Here is a 16,614-nt window from a genome sequence, read left to right as displayed (position 1 = left end):
TATTCCGAAACGCTTAAATAAAAATATTGAAAATTGCTTCAGAGAAAAAATGTCCGTAGCAAAGCAACGTGCTGCATATATAGTCATTGAGTTTGGTATTTACACACATTTTTCCTTTCTTCTCGATGTGTGTGTATTTGTGTTTCTTCTTCTTCGCACTTTTCATTTCTATTGCGAATCCGGTTTTTCCTTTGTTCATTATTTGGCAAGTGAATGTTAAACGTTCGAGAATTGCATTTAAATGCTGTATGCAAAAGAATAAAGCAAGTGGGATAAAAAGAAAATAATTCGGAAAAGAAAAATGTATGCGCTAAGTACAAAAACGTGCTACATGAACGAAACGAGAAGAGAGAAGAAAAAAACTCCAGTTCAAATGTAAATTTAATAACTATTTAAATATTTTTGCAATGAATTTGCAGTTGCAGTGAACGAGACGAAGTGCGCGCGCTGCGTGTCGAGGTCGTTTGTTCGCATTTCACTCTTTCTCACATTGCAAACGGATAAAAATGTTTGCAATGTTAAACAGGGCACAAGCATTTCGAATATTTATGGCATCGCTGGCTCTTTTTTTCCGTTCCCGCAAATTCGTTCATTTGAAAATTTGTTTTTATAATTTTTTTGTTCTTTTTCGCTCGTTTGCTTCGCGACTCGCATAAAATGTGGCCATTTTGGCTATATGCCGACTCATTTTTACGCTTATCAATATTTGAATAGGAAAAATTCTTCGGAATAAAGCGAATTTGCATTCAGAGAATGTCGATTTTGTGAAGAAACAAAAAAATTAAATGTGCTTCTTGATTTGTGCACAAAGGCGGCGGCGGCATTAAGTGCGAAACAAGCAAATACATGATCCATCAATTCGTTACAATGAATCTGGATGGGTTATCTTCATCAATCATTCGCTCAATGTATCAAATTAGGAGTCAATTGCTTATTGCTCGCCTGAAATGGCCAAATCAGTCGGTGTTCAAGTCATCTATTCATTTGGAAAAATTAATTTGAATGCAGCATTCGGCGTTATAACTTTGTACAGAAGTTTCTGTTCACATTGTACCGATTTCGTAGCGAGCATTGGTTCGAATTGTGTCGCAAAATTAGTTTGTCGATGATACAGACATACTTTAAGTTTAAATTTGTCGCATCAAAATCCAATCTGCTCGTTTATGTTTGCAATTGAAATATATTAAATGCAAAAACGTTTCGTAACATCATTATATCAGCATTGTTCGGTAACTGTTTTTTCTCGCTCTTTTGATTTCGACAACAGTCGTCATTTCGAGGTTTGGGGTTGTATAAGACTTTTGGTATTCGTTAACTATAGAAATTCATCCATCAATATCGCCTCAAGCCATAGATAATAGGCGCATATTCATCAAAAACTGTCGAAAAGTTTATGGTGCGCAGAGCTCAATTATTTTGTTGGGAACATCATTCATGCAAACAATACGATCGACGAACATCAAAACGAATTCACAGACATTCATTCTTACAATGAGATAGCACACCAAATTAAAATTCGATTTAAATGAAATTCCATCCGACCACACACATAATTTTGATGCAACGAACATTCTATTTTGGAGCTTGATTCACGCATTCTCTCTTTCTTTTCAATTCTCCCTTCGGCACACCGAATGTGAATCAAACATTCTAAAGCAAAAATAATAATTAAATATTGTTCAAGCGTAAATTTGTCCGAAATAAATTTTTTTTCTCTACACCGATGTTTTTATCTTGACTGCATAATGATATAATCCATAACCAAAAACGGTTTCATTTTCAATGTAACCCAGCAGAAAGTTGAGCATGACACCGATGTTACCAACACCTTTACAACAACACAAAAAAATGAAACTTTTTAACTCAATGTTTGTTATCGGTGTGTTTTTTTTTTTGCACTCGTAACGATGCTCCGGAAAAGAGTTCTTCCCAGCCATGTTATGTTATGAGGTAATAGAACGACATGCGTTTAGTAGATTAAGTGCGATAATGTTTGCTGGTTGGTATGGTTAAATGTGAAAATTGAAGCGATAAACGTTGATAAACTTTCTTGCTTGCTCACCATTTTGTTTACTTTTTTCCAACTTGAACAACAACAAAAATTACGCATCAACTAATCTACATAAACATAACTGCTATAGCCAAATTGCTGGCAGGAAGGACTTGAAAAAAAAGTCGATCGAAAAAAAGTCCAAAGTCCCTTGTGAATTCAACTAGTCATTTTGACTCAATTAAATATGGCGATAAAATCAGAAGCATTGAAATTAATTTATGAAGCAGAAAAAGAATGCATAAAATATGGTGTATTATAACGAGTTTTTATGCTTTCGTCATTGGGATTTTTTTTACAGTGGTTTCTATTGTTTCGATTGTTGAGGCAAACAGAAAATGCGCTACTCATTAAAAAATAAACCCCATTGAAAAATTGACAGTTCTCTTGTTCGTCAAGCAAACACTTAATTTCGTGACATATTTTTCCACATAAAACATTGGTTGGGTAATGAATTCAAGGTTGGCTTTAGATTTCATTTGACAAACCATGCAGCGAGAGAACAATATTAACCGCAATTTGTGATTTTTATTGTTATTTTAATTTCGTCTTCTTTCCATATTTTTGCATGGCATTTCCTTCACCCCATCCGTATGCATTCGCATGGCAAACCGAATAGAAAATAAAAATGTTGAAATATGGTGGCAATGCTATGTGAAAAACGAAGCCGTCAAACCGGCAAAACTCTTGAAAAGTGCATCAGTGTAGAGATAGATAAGCTTTGTTTACTGACTTTATTGTTACCACACTCCGTTTTTCACAGCGCACAGAATGTAGAAGGGATGCCAAGAAAAATGGAGAATATAATGAAATGACCCAAGTTAAATTAAATAAAAATATGGAGAAAAAGTGTGACTGTAAGAGAGAGAGAGAGAGAGAGAGAGAGGGAGAGAAGTAAAAACAGACTGTTTACCACCTAATTCCAGGGCAAAGTTTGAACTATTTTTTTAATAGCCACTTCACGTCACCCGTTGCACAAGGCAAAAATATTCGCTTGTTTATTGTTTTGTCGTGGCCCCACATTGTAAACAGAGAAAGTTGGATGCATTTTATGCTCAAACACAAATATGCCAACATAGAATTGTGCGACCGACCATACATACATGCCCAAACAAAACCTGCAACCTACGGGCTGAATGCTGTACGTTTCGTTGTATGTCTTATGGTCATGTTTAATATTTTTATTATATTTCGAGTTTTTTTTCGTCGTCGTTTGTCGTTATTCGTCGTCATTTTGCATTTTCTATTCTTGTGCATTTTTCATGGGGCATCTCAAGGGGTTTCTTATTCCTTTATTCCATTTTTTGGAGCTCATTGCTTCCTTTGAAGTGGAGGTCACATTTTCTTCCTTTTTCTATCCACTTCCATGAACATCGCCATTATCATTTTTTTTCATGTCTTCGATAATTTAAGTGGAAAATGCATACTTTGTGTGTACATAAATGAATTGAAAATTGGTGTTTTGATCTTTGACAACTACAATATTAATGAGAACAATTCTCGGTGGGTTCATTTGCTTGTAAAACGATCCCGTTGTACACACTACACACACTAAAGCTGATTAACTTCAACAACTCGAGAAAGCAACAACCAATTAGTGGAAGTTGTTCAAGGTTTTTTTGTCCGTGCACGATGGTACTCCTCGGGCACCATGGAATTGGTATCATTAGCGTCGGTTTTATTGATACGATATTGCATTGGCCGCATTGTATAAAATATTATATTATAAAATTTCTATATATGCTTTACGTGAATTAGTATTGTTGCTAAGGGCATTTATTGTTTTATTTTGATGCAATAAAATAAAAATGGTCGCCAAAAGGCTAAAAAAGTAAATATTTTCGAGTAATTTAGGTCAAGTAATTTATGTGCCATATTTCCAATTAAAATGTTGTCTAATATTTCACTGAAGTGTACTTCTTCGACTTCAGAACCAATTCAATGCCGACAAAAATTAACGGTTTACGTATTCTTCACGCCGTCAATGGTAAAATGAATTGTGTGCCATGTGAAAAACCAAAGCAATGACAAGCCGTTTACATCGTGTCAAAATGGCGGTTACAGTACATGCAATTACGAATCGAAAACAGTTGAAAGCGAATGAGTGCAAAAACCACAAGTTATCATTGAGTCAAGGATTTTCCGCCATAAGCGGAAATGTATTTTACGAAGTAAATGGAAGAAATTTGTCTTGGTGTATCGTGAGGTGTTTAACAATCGATTTACGAACAATATGCAAATTTTCGAACATAAACCAAACTGAATTCCAAACCGAACGCAATAAGTTGTTCACATCATTCTATTTCAACAATGGTATGTGTTTGTGTGGGTGTTTGACAAATGGCATTTTCCCAAAAAGTTGTGTATTTTGCGTTTTCTATCTACTTGACGTTATACGGTTTTAAAATCAGCAGATTCGAAAACGACCGCTATTTGTGTAAACGACTGTTGCATATATTGAGTTTAGCATAAAACGCACGCAAGACGGATGCCGTTAATTAATTACATCATTCCCACTGTGTTTTTCTTCCATTAGCATTGAATTTGTTGTTTGAATAATTTGCAAATGCAAATTTTTAAATACAACCAAACGAAAGTTTTCCCTGGCGCATGGTAAACGGAAATTACTTTATAATCTTGCCTGTACACGATTAAAATGTTTGTTTACAGCGAAAATTTTCCGTCGATACCGATTAACAATGCAAAATATGCATCAAAAGCGCCCACATTGAAAATTGTATAGCTCACGTCATGTAGTACGAACATCTCATAACTCTTATCTAGATCATAATTCTTTGACATTGTTTTTGATTCGTATTGATCTCGAAAATGAAATTTCACGTTCACTTTGTTTTTGAGTGGATTTGTTGATGTTTTTGTTTGATTCGTTTCGGTTCACATAACAAACAACAACTTATATTATCTACACCTATGCAAAATGTTGGCGAATTAGGTTATTCCAATTGTGTAACACAGCACCTTTTATTGCTGCTGACAATATGCGCCATCGATCCATTCAAACAGAAACAATTTGCTATTCAAACAATTTGAAAACTTGTCAAATTGACGATATTGCTGTACGAGTCAATACTCTTTTTTTTCACAATATACTTTTACAACACTTTTCCGAATCACCTAACAAGTCAATCAAATGGAAACACATAAGCATCATATATATTCACAAGCACACGATATTGCATAAATAAAAACAACATGATTTTCCTTTTACCAAAGTGCCTGTTTCACATTTGCCGCTCTTATCTCTTTGTATGCATTGAATATTTTGGATTTTGCTGCTACAACACTTTCAAGCTTGATTATGTGACAATTTTAAGTTGATTCGTAACACAAATCAGGCATACGAATAATATATATAGTACAACTATTATTACAATTTGACATTAGCTTTTGCCACTTCACACGAGCATCGACATGGGAATTTATTTCCATACACTTCACAGGAGCAATGGCAATTGTTGACACCACCCTTGATGCCAAAGAAATTTGCCCACAGCAAATTTTGTGCAACCGAGTCGATAAACGTCAATTTCAATCGATGAAAAGTGTATGAAGATGGTTTTGTGAATGCTTTAAATGAAGTAAGCGTTTGAAAAGGATTAAAATTCAATTTTAAAAATTTCAAACTTCTTCCAAAGTTTCGAACGAAGAATTTCGATACAAAGAAAATCACACGATATTTTATTTGGAAAAAATAAAGTAATTCTTCTACGAAAGCGAAGAAGTTTTTTATATTTTGAAAAAGTAGAAAATCGGATGGAAACTTTACTTGAAGAACTACACCTTTATATTTTTATACATTCTATAAACAATTCAAAGTGCAATGATTTTGCTGTGGGAATATTTCATCGTCTTTCAGTGTTCGTCAGCGTATTTAAAAAGATGGATCTAATATGTATGCAAAAAAGGAAAATTTAATATTGAATGGATTTTGGTACAATAACATTTCAAAGATAAATTCAAAAGTTCGAAGTAGAAAGTTGTGTTTTTGTTATTGCACACTTTGAGCACTACATCTGAAAATCTCAGTGGTAAAATGTCGATTTTAAAACTGACTTTAGCATTTTATTATAACACTTTGCCATTTGGGAAAATATTTTAATTCACCTGTTGGCACAATCTGCCATCATGACGATAGTTTTTCTGCTTAAACTTGCAACAGTGCTGGGAAGTTTGATTTAGTTTTGGAATTTTGAACGTTTCCACTGTAACAACGCAAGTAAATTCATCAAAAGCTAAAATAAACCATCGTCAATATGAGCGGGATAGTAAGTACATACAAAAAGAGCAACACACATGTATCAAATAATGTGAGCGAAATGAATGTGAATGAAACAATATCTAATGTACGCGTTTAATTTTCTCTATTTCTCTTGACTTTATAATTGATGTAGAATGTACTTGTTCATTAGCAGCTCTTTATTTTTCGTGACACGAAATGTTAGCGCTGTAAGTGGGATAGGGGAACATTGTGATGATATTGTGAGAGAATAAATTTTCGGTGCAGATTACAAAATCGCAACACACGCCAAATACAAAATGATGTATATGAAATATTGAGCTATATGCATTTGGCGAATTCGTTGGATAATAAACGATTTATTGCGTGTGCACGCAACTAAATCATACTGACACAACTTTTCACCAATCCAATATACAATATGCGATGCGCATACATAGTTTGTGAATCATCTCTTGAATGCACGGAAGCTTCCAATGATTAATTTTACGATGTGTACGGAATAAGTTTTTTCGCCACTTCGCATTCATTGCAGTAAACTTTTTCAAAGTTGTGCTTCGTTTTTTTTTCATTGAAAAACGGAAATCGGGAAAGTATATATATGAAAAATTCATGTAACATGTTTGGATGTGGGCATTTCGCAATGGAATGATTTATAATCCGGGCGAAGAGATGAGCTTATTTTACCAATTGAGTCGAGTTCATGACACCTGCATGCAGCTGGGCACAGAAAAATATTATGTCCATAGTCTGGACTCTAGACAAATGCCATAATTTTCACATTATTAAAATAATAAAGACCGACATTATCATGATGTGTCAAAAGATCGAATTTCATTTCAATAAATGCGTTTCATTCATTCCATCAAAATTAATTGAACGACATTTTGGATTGATGAAAACAATTAAGTGGAAATAATTACCTGGTGTTTGGTCGTCTTTTTATCATTTATTGTTTTCATCATGTCTGTGACTCGTTTAAATCGAAACAAAACCATTATCATAACAGACATTTTATGTTTTCATTACCATTCGCTGTAATTTCTGTACAAAAATAGAGCTTGATTCGAAGCAACAACAAAAGAAAAAAAACGAGAGGTAAATGACGAACTAGAAAATTGCGTTTATGAATATTTAAATAAAGTGTATTGTGGTAATTCATCTTTTATTGTTGATGAAATTGGTTGACTTTGAGGTGTAAAATCATGTGACGTGACAAATTACAGTGTACCATGTCATGGAATTTTCATTTTCTCACACTGAATATCTCTAAACCACATCATGCAATGGCTTGAGTTGTTGCAACTGTCGTTTGTTTGACACCATGCAATTCGTTCTAATTATAATTTTAATCGTGTCGGTTGAAGTCGTAAAGTACATAAAACATGCTACCGTATATACACTTTCAGAAAACACTCTCATACACACCAACAACACCCACAAACCGTACATACTCTCTTCCAATTCCATTACATCAAATGCTGAACAGTTCAAAGTAAACGTGATACATTGGTCGTGTTTTTCGTTTTATTTTTGTTTTTGAAATTTTGTTCTTTTCGCTGTCAAAGGAATACAATTTGAATTGCCAGTTGTTGACTTTGGTGGATTTTATCCGACAAACGACATATTTTCTCTCATGATTATTATCCGCAACTCAGTTGCAGCAATTTCTCATTTGTGTTCACTTTAATGAGGTAATTTGGTATTCCATCTTGTTTTCAGATTCAATACAATAAACCAAATAACATTCGGATAGAATGCAACTCATCATCAGCGCAAACTTATTGCGAAACTAGATATTTCAATATATATACATGACATCTATGAATGCAAGCACCTTTGAAATTTCACTCCATGAAAAACAATGGTTTTAATTAACGGAATCAAGTGCATCCGTTTCGCACGAACATAATTATATCGAAAGTAAAGTACGTTGCACCGGAAAATGTGCACAGAAAGTTTAAATAGTTTTTCACTTCGAATTGCAAAGTTTTCCACGTCGATCGTGTATTTGGACGATTCGTCTCTATTCATTTAACTTTTTTTCTTTCGCTCAGTTTCAGTCGACTGGTATAATTAAGTATTGGTTCCTTTGTTGTTTCAACTTGGCACTTTTACCAGAGGCGTAATGAGATATTCATTGCCGTATAAATGCACAAATATTTGCCACATGTCATTTGCACTATAAATTGACACAGTCACATACCACGATATGCCAAGGCAGACTTTCTGTGCCCATCCGCAATAAAATCAATAAATGATCAGTGTAAATACCAAGGCAACCATACGTTCAAGGGGTCTGATTACCTCCCTTCTGACGATGTGATACACCCGACATTGAAGATCTGTTTTTTTTTTGTTCCGAAATGGAGCTTACACTAGATTTTTAAATTAAATTCCCCTCCTCGTATTTCAATGTTTGCACTACATAGAATGAAAAATGCTTACCCCACTCGTTACCTCCATCTAAAATCTTTAAAATCAAAATTATGGCTTCAATGGTTATGAATTGAAAAATCTGTTCTACAGCATCAAAGTATTGATGAATATTAATGCCTTTCGTAACAGTCACTCTAGAAACTGTTGAGTTAGTGTACAAAATTAACATGTCCATTCATTTCTGCACAGAATGTGACAAGTGATAATATGCATAATGGATGACATCAAGTTGAATCGTCAGATAAGTTTACCGTCAGTTTTTCCCACAGCTATTGTATGATGTTTATCTCATTTAATGTGATTATAGACTGTCATTTGCAACACAAATTAATCGCATTGATTAAATTATCGATTTTTGCACATAACCATATGACATATTCTATTATATATTCGGCTTGGTGTTGTCAATTCTCGAATGAACGATTTATCGGGAAAATTTTCTGATTTCAGTCGGGCCAATTTTTTCGACCGTTATGAAACGATCGTTTTTGACCACAGGCACAATTATAAATCAAAAGAAATCTCTTATATTTTCTGAAGTTGTTATCAATATAATTTTATTAAGAAATGCACTAGATAAAAGAAGAATTTTGTAAAAAATGCAATAAACGAATAAAAGGAGATATCATAAAAAAGCAACAAATCATTGAAATAATTTACATATTTTGAAAAGTATTCTATTTCAATGATTTGTGCCTTTTTACTAGCTTTTTTATTATTACCTTTGACTTCTGAATATTCGAAATTCACAATATACAATACAGTGAATCTAATTTTTTTGATAGACAAAATAGCAAGCAAAGTAAGCAGAGAAACTCTCCACTAACATAGGATTCATATGCGAATGGCGTGTGAGTGGAGTGTGTCATGCAAAATTTTGTGTACCAAAAATATTAGATTCACTGTAGTCTTTCCAAATTTGAAACATTTCGATTTTAACACTTTATATTAATCTTTCGACCTGGCATCCAATATCAAACGTATTTAAATTTTAATATGAATGCTGCAGTTTTAATATCATCATCATTCGTGCTGCAAATGCATTCATCTTTGATTTCGTGACTCGTTATGAATGACGTAATCGCACAGGTTGAATGGGGTTAGGTATGAAGAGACCAAAAATGATTATGATATTTTGCTTCCGTACAAATGATTTAAATGATTTGCCAAATGTTTCAAATGGCACGCTGTGTACTTTGTACGTAAATATCGCTGAATGCATATTGCGAATACAGTAATACACATTGAATGTTTTGATATTATCAGCATTTCAACAGACGAAAGCTAATTTAAATTACAAACATCTATCAAGTTCACGTGCTGAGCAAATGCAATGAGGTCGGACGATCATACTCGATTCATAATGCAAAATAGATTGAATTTCACCTGAAAAAGCCAGCACGAAATCATACATACAGACATGCTTAAAGTGAAGGAGAGACAGTGCACTCGCAGTATTCGCAATGAATGAAGTAATTATCTTCTGGGAGATGCATTCGTGCGGGCATTACGACCCCATTTTCTCGAAAAAGTTCGCATAACAGAAACTAACGCCGCACAGACATGAAATGAACGTCAGAATCAAAATCACTCTTCTACCTACCTCATTCTCTTCTCTTTTCCTCTCTCTTTATGCTTCTGAAAAACAATAACAATTTGAATTCAAGCTAATTGTTACGGTTTTGAGTACAATGAGGCAAAGAGCACATCAACGAACAACTAGAACACTTACCAACAACTGAGCAATTCGGAAATATGAAAATCGCTTTGCATTAAGCAAAAACTATCAAACTTTAAAATTTTACAATGTTGTTCAATATTGCCTTGCGTCTACAATTCACGTTATATTTGCATTATAAGAAAAATAAGAAAGGAAGAGATGTAAAACAATCATTCTGATACAGGATTCATCAAACATTATAATTTTCCTAATTATCTTTCATCTTATTAGTTACCATAACTGATAAATATTGTAAAAAAGGATATGATTTTATCGAACTCACTAATAGCTTTTTAATTCTCTCGTTTCAAAGTTAACTTTGAATAGCATAAAAACTTACCAGAAAAATCACTCGAAATGCCGCTTAATGTATTCAATAATTTAACACCGGAAAATAAATTCATATCGAAACTTTAAGCTTCGAAGATAAAAAATCATCGTTAACTCTAGAGAGTTTGTTGACATGTGTCATATCAATCTTGGTTAGTTTAATCTATTTTTTACTGAGTGTCAACATTTGGAAAGTCCAAATTGATAGTGTACGATAATTGAAAATCAATTAAGAATTACTTCAAATATAAAAAGCAAAATGAATAAAATATTTCGACGTATATAAAGGCACGGTTACTTTTATTGCTTTACAAATCTTGACAATATGCATTTCCATTTGCTAAATTGACTGCTCGAACTTTCAGTTCATATGAAATCATTTATAATGTGTTATGTAAACCAGTGATGGTTTTTTGTTGTCTGAATAGCGCTAGAACGCATCGAATCAGCATCTGGACAGCGCTATCCAATTGTTCCAAATTGATCAGAAATATCGACTCTATTTCCTAATAGAGATGCATGCCAAGTGCACGAATAATTCAAATCTACTAGACTAAAATAGTTGAGTGCATGTAAAGCCTTCGTTAATTATGTTTGCACATAGATTTATAATTAATTTTTATCAAACAGTAAGTAAATATAGAAAATGGCATTGAAAATTAACGCTCAGTGGTGATGTAGATCCATAGATTATTAAATAGTAAAATGAACATAAAGTTGAAATTTGATAACAAAATTCACGTTTGCTTCATTAATAATCTATGTTGATTCAATGGATTATATGTCAACGGCATTTTCACGCCGACTACATACAGTTAGTGGCTAGCAAATTTTATCTAACATAAAATCCCATATAATTTGGAGACGAACACATAAATCAGTAGTGAATATAATAAAAAACGAGAAAAAACTCGTTTGGGGATACATTTCATTTGAAAATAACCGATGATAAACAGGTAATATTACAGAAAATAAATAAAAATTCACAATTTCTCATTCAAGCTATCTACAATCGAAAAGTGCATTATAATTTAAGAAAAATCGTACGCAAATGCTTTTTATATAGTCAACAGAAAGCATGTAATCTATTTTAAGGGGACTAAATTAAATTATACATTGTTTCAAATGTGTTGCATCAAATTTGTTGTAGAATGAACTTTATTTCATCGAATAGTGTTTGGTTTTCACAATTGTTTACTCAAGTGTAATCAAAATTGACGTAAGCGTATACTTTTTTACCGACTCGTTCATTCTTTTGTGCTGGGCTTCAAACAACTGTTGGAGAAAAATAAAGAGATATGTGTGTTGGAAGTTCGCTGCTAAAATGACTTAAACTTGTTAGTTAATTTATTGAATAATACTTTTTGAAACTAGGAAGGAAATTCTTTTTCTTTTTCCCATCGTTTTTCGATGTTGCTTTTAGCGGTGCATTCGGGGATGCTTCTGACGATATTTTGAGCTTTATCATTCTGTGCATCTCCGCCATTGGTGACTCAAAAGCGGTTTTCGGCGAACTAAAATCAAAGTAAATACAATGATACTTTCATCTAAACAACACACATTAATTCATTCCCAAAATATTCTATCATATAAAGTGAATATCAATTCATCTTTTATATATATATTACCCCGCTGCTTCATATTCTTCTTTTGTAAACGCGCGAAAGTAGTCCCGACGAGTTTTCTCAAGAGCGTTTGGATCGCTATTCTTTGGAGTAACGCCCATAAAAATGTGCGATATAAAACAAAAAAGTAATGCGAAAATCAAATATATCTTCATCTTTTGGTCGTTCAAAAAACTCAAGTGACTTGAAATGAGAATTTGGACATCATTTTATATTCACCGATCTTTTCTCGATACATTTTGTATTGTGCAATTGTCAGTACAAAAAATGATCTCTACGACAATTTGAATCTTATCCATATTTATGAAGAAATTCTCGATTTAACTCGTAACGGTTGGTAATTCATAATATTAATTTATGAATTACCACCAAAATGTATTCTTGTGCGAAAATGTTGGCGTTTGAAAAAATGACGGGCATGCATTTTGAGCGCTCTCATCTTACCTTGAATAACTCAAATTAAAAATTACTCTTACTTAATAGGGTTAGGCAAATATCTAAATATATTAGAATTACGATAAGGACTTGGAATTTTTTAATATTTTTTGCGATCATCTTTGATACCAGCTGTCACAAAAAACACTTGTTTTATAATTAATACGAACACAAAAACCTTCATCATGAATGTTCAAATTTTATTCAATTCGTTCAAAATCAAATTTTATTCTCATTCAAAATCCAAGGTAATATTTGTGACAAAAAAATCTTATAATAACTGCTTCAGTAATGACTGAGAAATCGCAAACAGATAGCATTACAATTCAACCGAAATATAATTCATATTAGAAGACATTTTAGGTCTTAACATGTGTAAATAATTGAATTGTATTTGAAAAAAGTTGCAACTTTCATGCTTTTATTTTCTATTATTGTACCATTTACGAGGGCGCCATTCATGAGATTTCTTCTTTTCCTCAAGCTACAACGGGTTATCCTCTTTAATAAATCCTAGTCTTAAATAAGTAGCACGTGTGAATTGCTAAAAATAATAAAGACAATATTTTGATTAAAATAATTGTGAATGCTGCAATATTTTGAGTCACCTGAATCAGCTAAGCTGCGTTTCAGACGCTGAAATGGAGTGAAAATAATAGAAGTTATTGTTATAGTGATGGATATAATATAACTAATTTTAACTATAACAAACACTTCTGTTGTTGTCATTCCATTTCGGCACCTGACGTTAGCTTTTCGAACTAATTCAACTGGTTCAAAATATCTCTCAATATAATATTTGACAATATCCATTTTTTCACAACTAATTTCACACTTACTACTGGATCATTGATGAAATCCATATAAGCAGGAATTAGGGTCATGATATCATATAAATATTCAGGTTCATTCATACCCCAAGAGACGATCCCCAGCAGTTTATTGTCTCTAGTTAAAACCGGTCCCCCCGAATCCCCTTTCAATAAAAAGACAATAATAATTTTTCAAAATTACACATTAAACTCCAAATAAAAATATTCACCCATATTTATGATTGGTTTTCCGTCGTTCGAACTGACGCAAAATTGTTCTTTGTCGTCAACGAACAAGGCAGAATTAAAATCCGAATTTTTCTGTCGAGATGTTTGAAAATCCGCGATTGTTGAATTAACATACCGTAAATTTGAAGGAAAATAAGAGGGTGTAGTCTCTTCGTTCAGTTGCGTGTATCCCAATATGCTCACAGATTCACCTACTTTTGGTATGTAACCTCTTTCAACTAAATTTATTTTTCCGATTTTCTGGCCAAATGGTATCTTTTTCTTTAGCAAAATTACAGCAATGTCATTCTGCAGATATCGATAAATACTATATTCTGGATGCAAAAAGATCTCTTCTTTTATGATAACGTCATGGATGTAAAGAGGTTCATCGTGATTTAGCGAACCGAATTTCAAAGTAATGTTGAGATATGTGCCGGAAACACAATGTGCGGCCGTTACCACTTTATATGGATCAATAATCACGCCAACGCATTGTCCAGCCCCCATTGTTTGGCTACCATTAACGATACGTACCTCTTCGTTATATATTCCGACCATATAGTTGTGATCCTCAATTCTTTCGGCTAAGTTTCCACGAATCGCTTCCACGTAAAATCCAACTGTGCATAAATGTTCATTCAAGTGAAAGTGTTACTCATGAGAATTACTTTTTTTAAACAGTTACCTTTTCCATTTCCTTGAAATTCCTAAGAAAAACGAAAATAATTTAATATTGTAATAAAAAAATAAGAACCAAAGTTAATCATACACTTACGTTAAATAAAGCTATGAATAATAAAGAAAACCACACGTTGAATGAATTCATTGTCTTCAAGCAAATCAACCAAAATAAAATATAAACTTTTCAAAAATTGATCAGTTGGTTAAATGAAATAAGTTTTTCGTTGCTGTTAAATAGGGACAAAATGAGTGTTTATTTCCAAGAACAAGATCATACGATTTTTTTTAAATTAAGACAATGAACTGGTGAGAATGAAAATAAATAATTTAAAAAATATCCTATAAATAATCATGAAAGGCGTCTTTAAGATTTAGATACATAATTACTCTGAGAAAACATTTATGGTGATCTATAATTGTGACATTCTATTTTATTCAAATTACAAACTGTCCGCTTTGCATGGTACATTTTGTAAGTTTGACCAAATCTTAAACGTTCAAAAATAGGTGTTCCATTTTCATTTTTAACAATTCATATTTTATTTGAACAAGTGTGACCTAATACAATCGAGTCAAGTTATTCGACATAATATAATCCATGTAGATACAACGTGCTCTGAGATCATTTTTTGTAATTCTGCGAATTTTTAGTGCGTTTCACAATTTTTCCAATTTTTTGTGTAACAATGGAATACGTGATCATTATCGATGGAATAAAAATTCCATATAAAAATGGAAAGGTCGTGAAAGGCTAAAAACAATAATCCAGACACGTGCAAACCTAAACTACGTGCTCAGTATTATACGAATACAATCACAATATTTGGAAATATATGACAGAATAATATTAAAAAATATCAAATGTCAAATATGATTATTATTTTTTCAGTGTTTTCTTAAAGAGAAGCCCTACTGAAGGCAAAACAATTTGAATGGCCAAAAATAAAATCTTTGCTCTTCCAAACTGGGCTCTTTCGCTTTCGACCTTAAAAATTCACACATAGAGTAAAGTGGAATTAAGAATTTTTAAACGAAAAACCAAAATGAATTCATTTTTTCTATCTATTTATTTATTGAATCTATTTATTTTCCATTTGAATGGTGTAATTTCAGCTATTGTTTTGGTCCTCACTTCCAAAATATTATGGCGAAACTAATTTTTGCTCTTCCAATGAATATGAATAAAAAACATATAGTTGATGTTTCATATATGCGTCCCACCAAATAATAGGTTTAATATGATTTCAATGTATGCAACAATGGTATGAAAATAAAATGTTTGTTGTAAAAAAGTGAATCAATTTTGCTTTTATACATTCTATTTTATGAAACAACATGTTTTCATTGACTTCACCATCTGACCTATATATGAACCGCTTAGAATAAAAGTAGATAATGGTAGAAAGTTAAAAAAAAATCTCAATCATAAAGTGTTATGAAAATAATACTCAATCAAGGAAAAAAGTGAAAATAAAACTCGATCAATAAAAAAATTGAAAATAAAAGTCAAACACAATTTATGATCGATTTTTATTTTCACTTTTTTTCTTGATTGAGTATTATTATAACTCAATTTATGATTGAGATTTATTTAATTAATAAAAAATGATCGCCATTGCTACATAATTTTTTTTTTTTCAAAATTAAGTGTAGAGAAAGTGTAGGTAAGTGAACAACATTTTGTTTCGAAGTGTACCTGGAATTTTTTAGTGATTAAAGATTAAAATAGAAAAATAATTCAAATAAAATCAAATGAAAAATTTGTTAAAATTAAATGTGAAAGATTACATTTTTAATACAAACAAGACCGCGTCGTTATGTCTGATTTTTTGTACTTCTGAGTTAATTAAAGTTCATTAAAAAATATTCAATAATATTAAAATCTAAAAACAAGTGAAAATAAATTATATAAAATAAAAACAAAAATAATGAACAGGTGTAAAAAATAGAAATGTTATTATATTTATTTTATTTTTTTATCTTTTTTGTTCATATTCATATTCTCTTTTTATATTTCTAAATAAATAAATATC

At 32.1% G+C, this 16,614-nt stretch overlaps 1 protein-coding gene and 1 long non-coding RNA gene across 3 annotated transcripts; both read right to left on the bottom strand.

Moving 5' to 3' along the window:
* Positions 1 to 11,923: 11,923 nt before the first annotated feature.
* Positions 11,924 to 12,591, bottom strand: LOC116347625. The gene is made up of 3 exons (XR_004201701.1): positions 12,426 to 12,591; positions 12,159 to 12,311; positions 11,924 to 12,072 (listed from the first exon to the last, which is right to left on the bottom strand). It is a non-coding gene; the product is annotated as an uncharacterized LOC116347625 (long non-coding RNA).
* Positions 12,592 to 13,065: 474 nt separating this feature from the next.
* LOC116347594 (trypsin-like) lies at positions 13,066 to 14,803 on the bottom strand. Of its 2 annotated transcripts, XM_031778255.1 has the most exons (6): positions 14,676 to 14,803; positions 14,586 to 14,607; positions 14,435 to 14,520; positions 13,900 to 14,206; positions 13,697 to 13,833; positions 13,066 to 13,401 (listed from the first exon to the last, which is right to left on the bottom strand). In XM_031778255.1, the coding sequence occupies exons 1-6, from the start codon at positions 14,724 to 14,726 to the stop codon at positions 13,342 to 13,344; spliced, it is 663 nt and encodes a 220-aa protein (XP_031634115.1). In that variant the 5' UTR covers positions 14,727 to 14,803; the 3' UTR covers positions 13,066 to 13,341. The 2 variants fall into 2 exon arrangements, with proteins under 2 accessions (XP_031634115.1, XP_031634114.1); XM_031778254.1 differs by having other exon boundaries at positions 13,900 to 14,520.
* Positions 14,804 to 16,614: the final 1,811 nt, after the last annotated feature.

This window comes from Contarinia nasturtii, unplaced genomic scaffold (assembly GCF_009176525.2).
Source record: "Contarinia nasturtii isolate CC-2019 unplaced genomic scaffold, AAFC_CNas_1.1 Cnas_scaffold_1964, whole genome shotgun sequence".
Taxonomy (NCBI): Eukaryota; Metazoa; Arthropoda; class Insecta; order Diptera; family Cecidomyiidae; genus Contarinia; species Contarinia nasturtii.
This window is presented reverse-complemented; position numbering and strand designations above follow the sequence as displayed.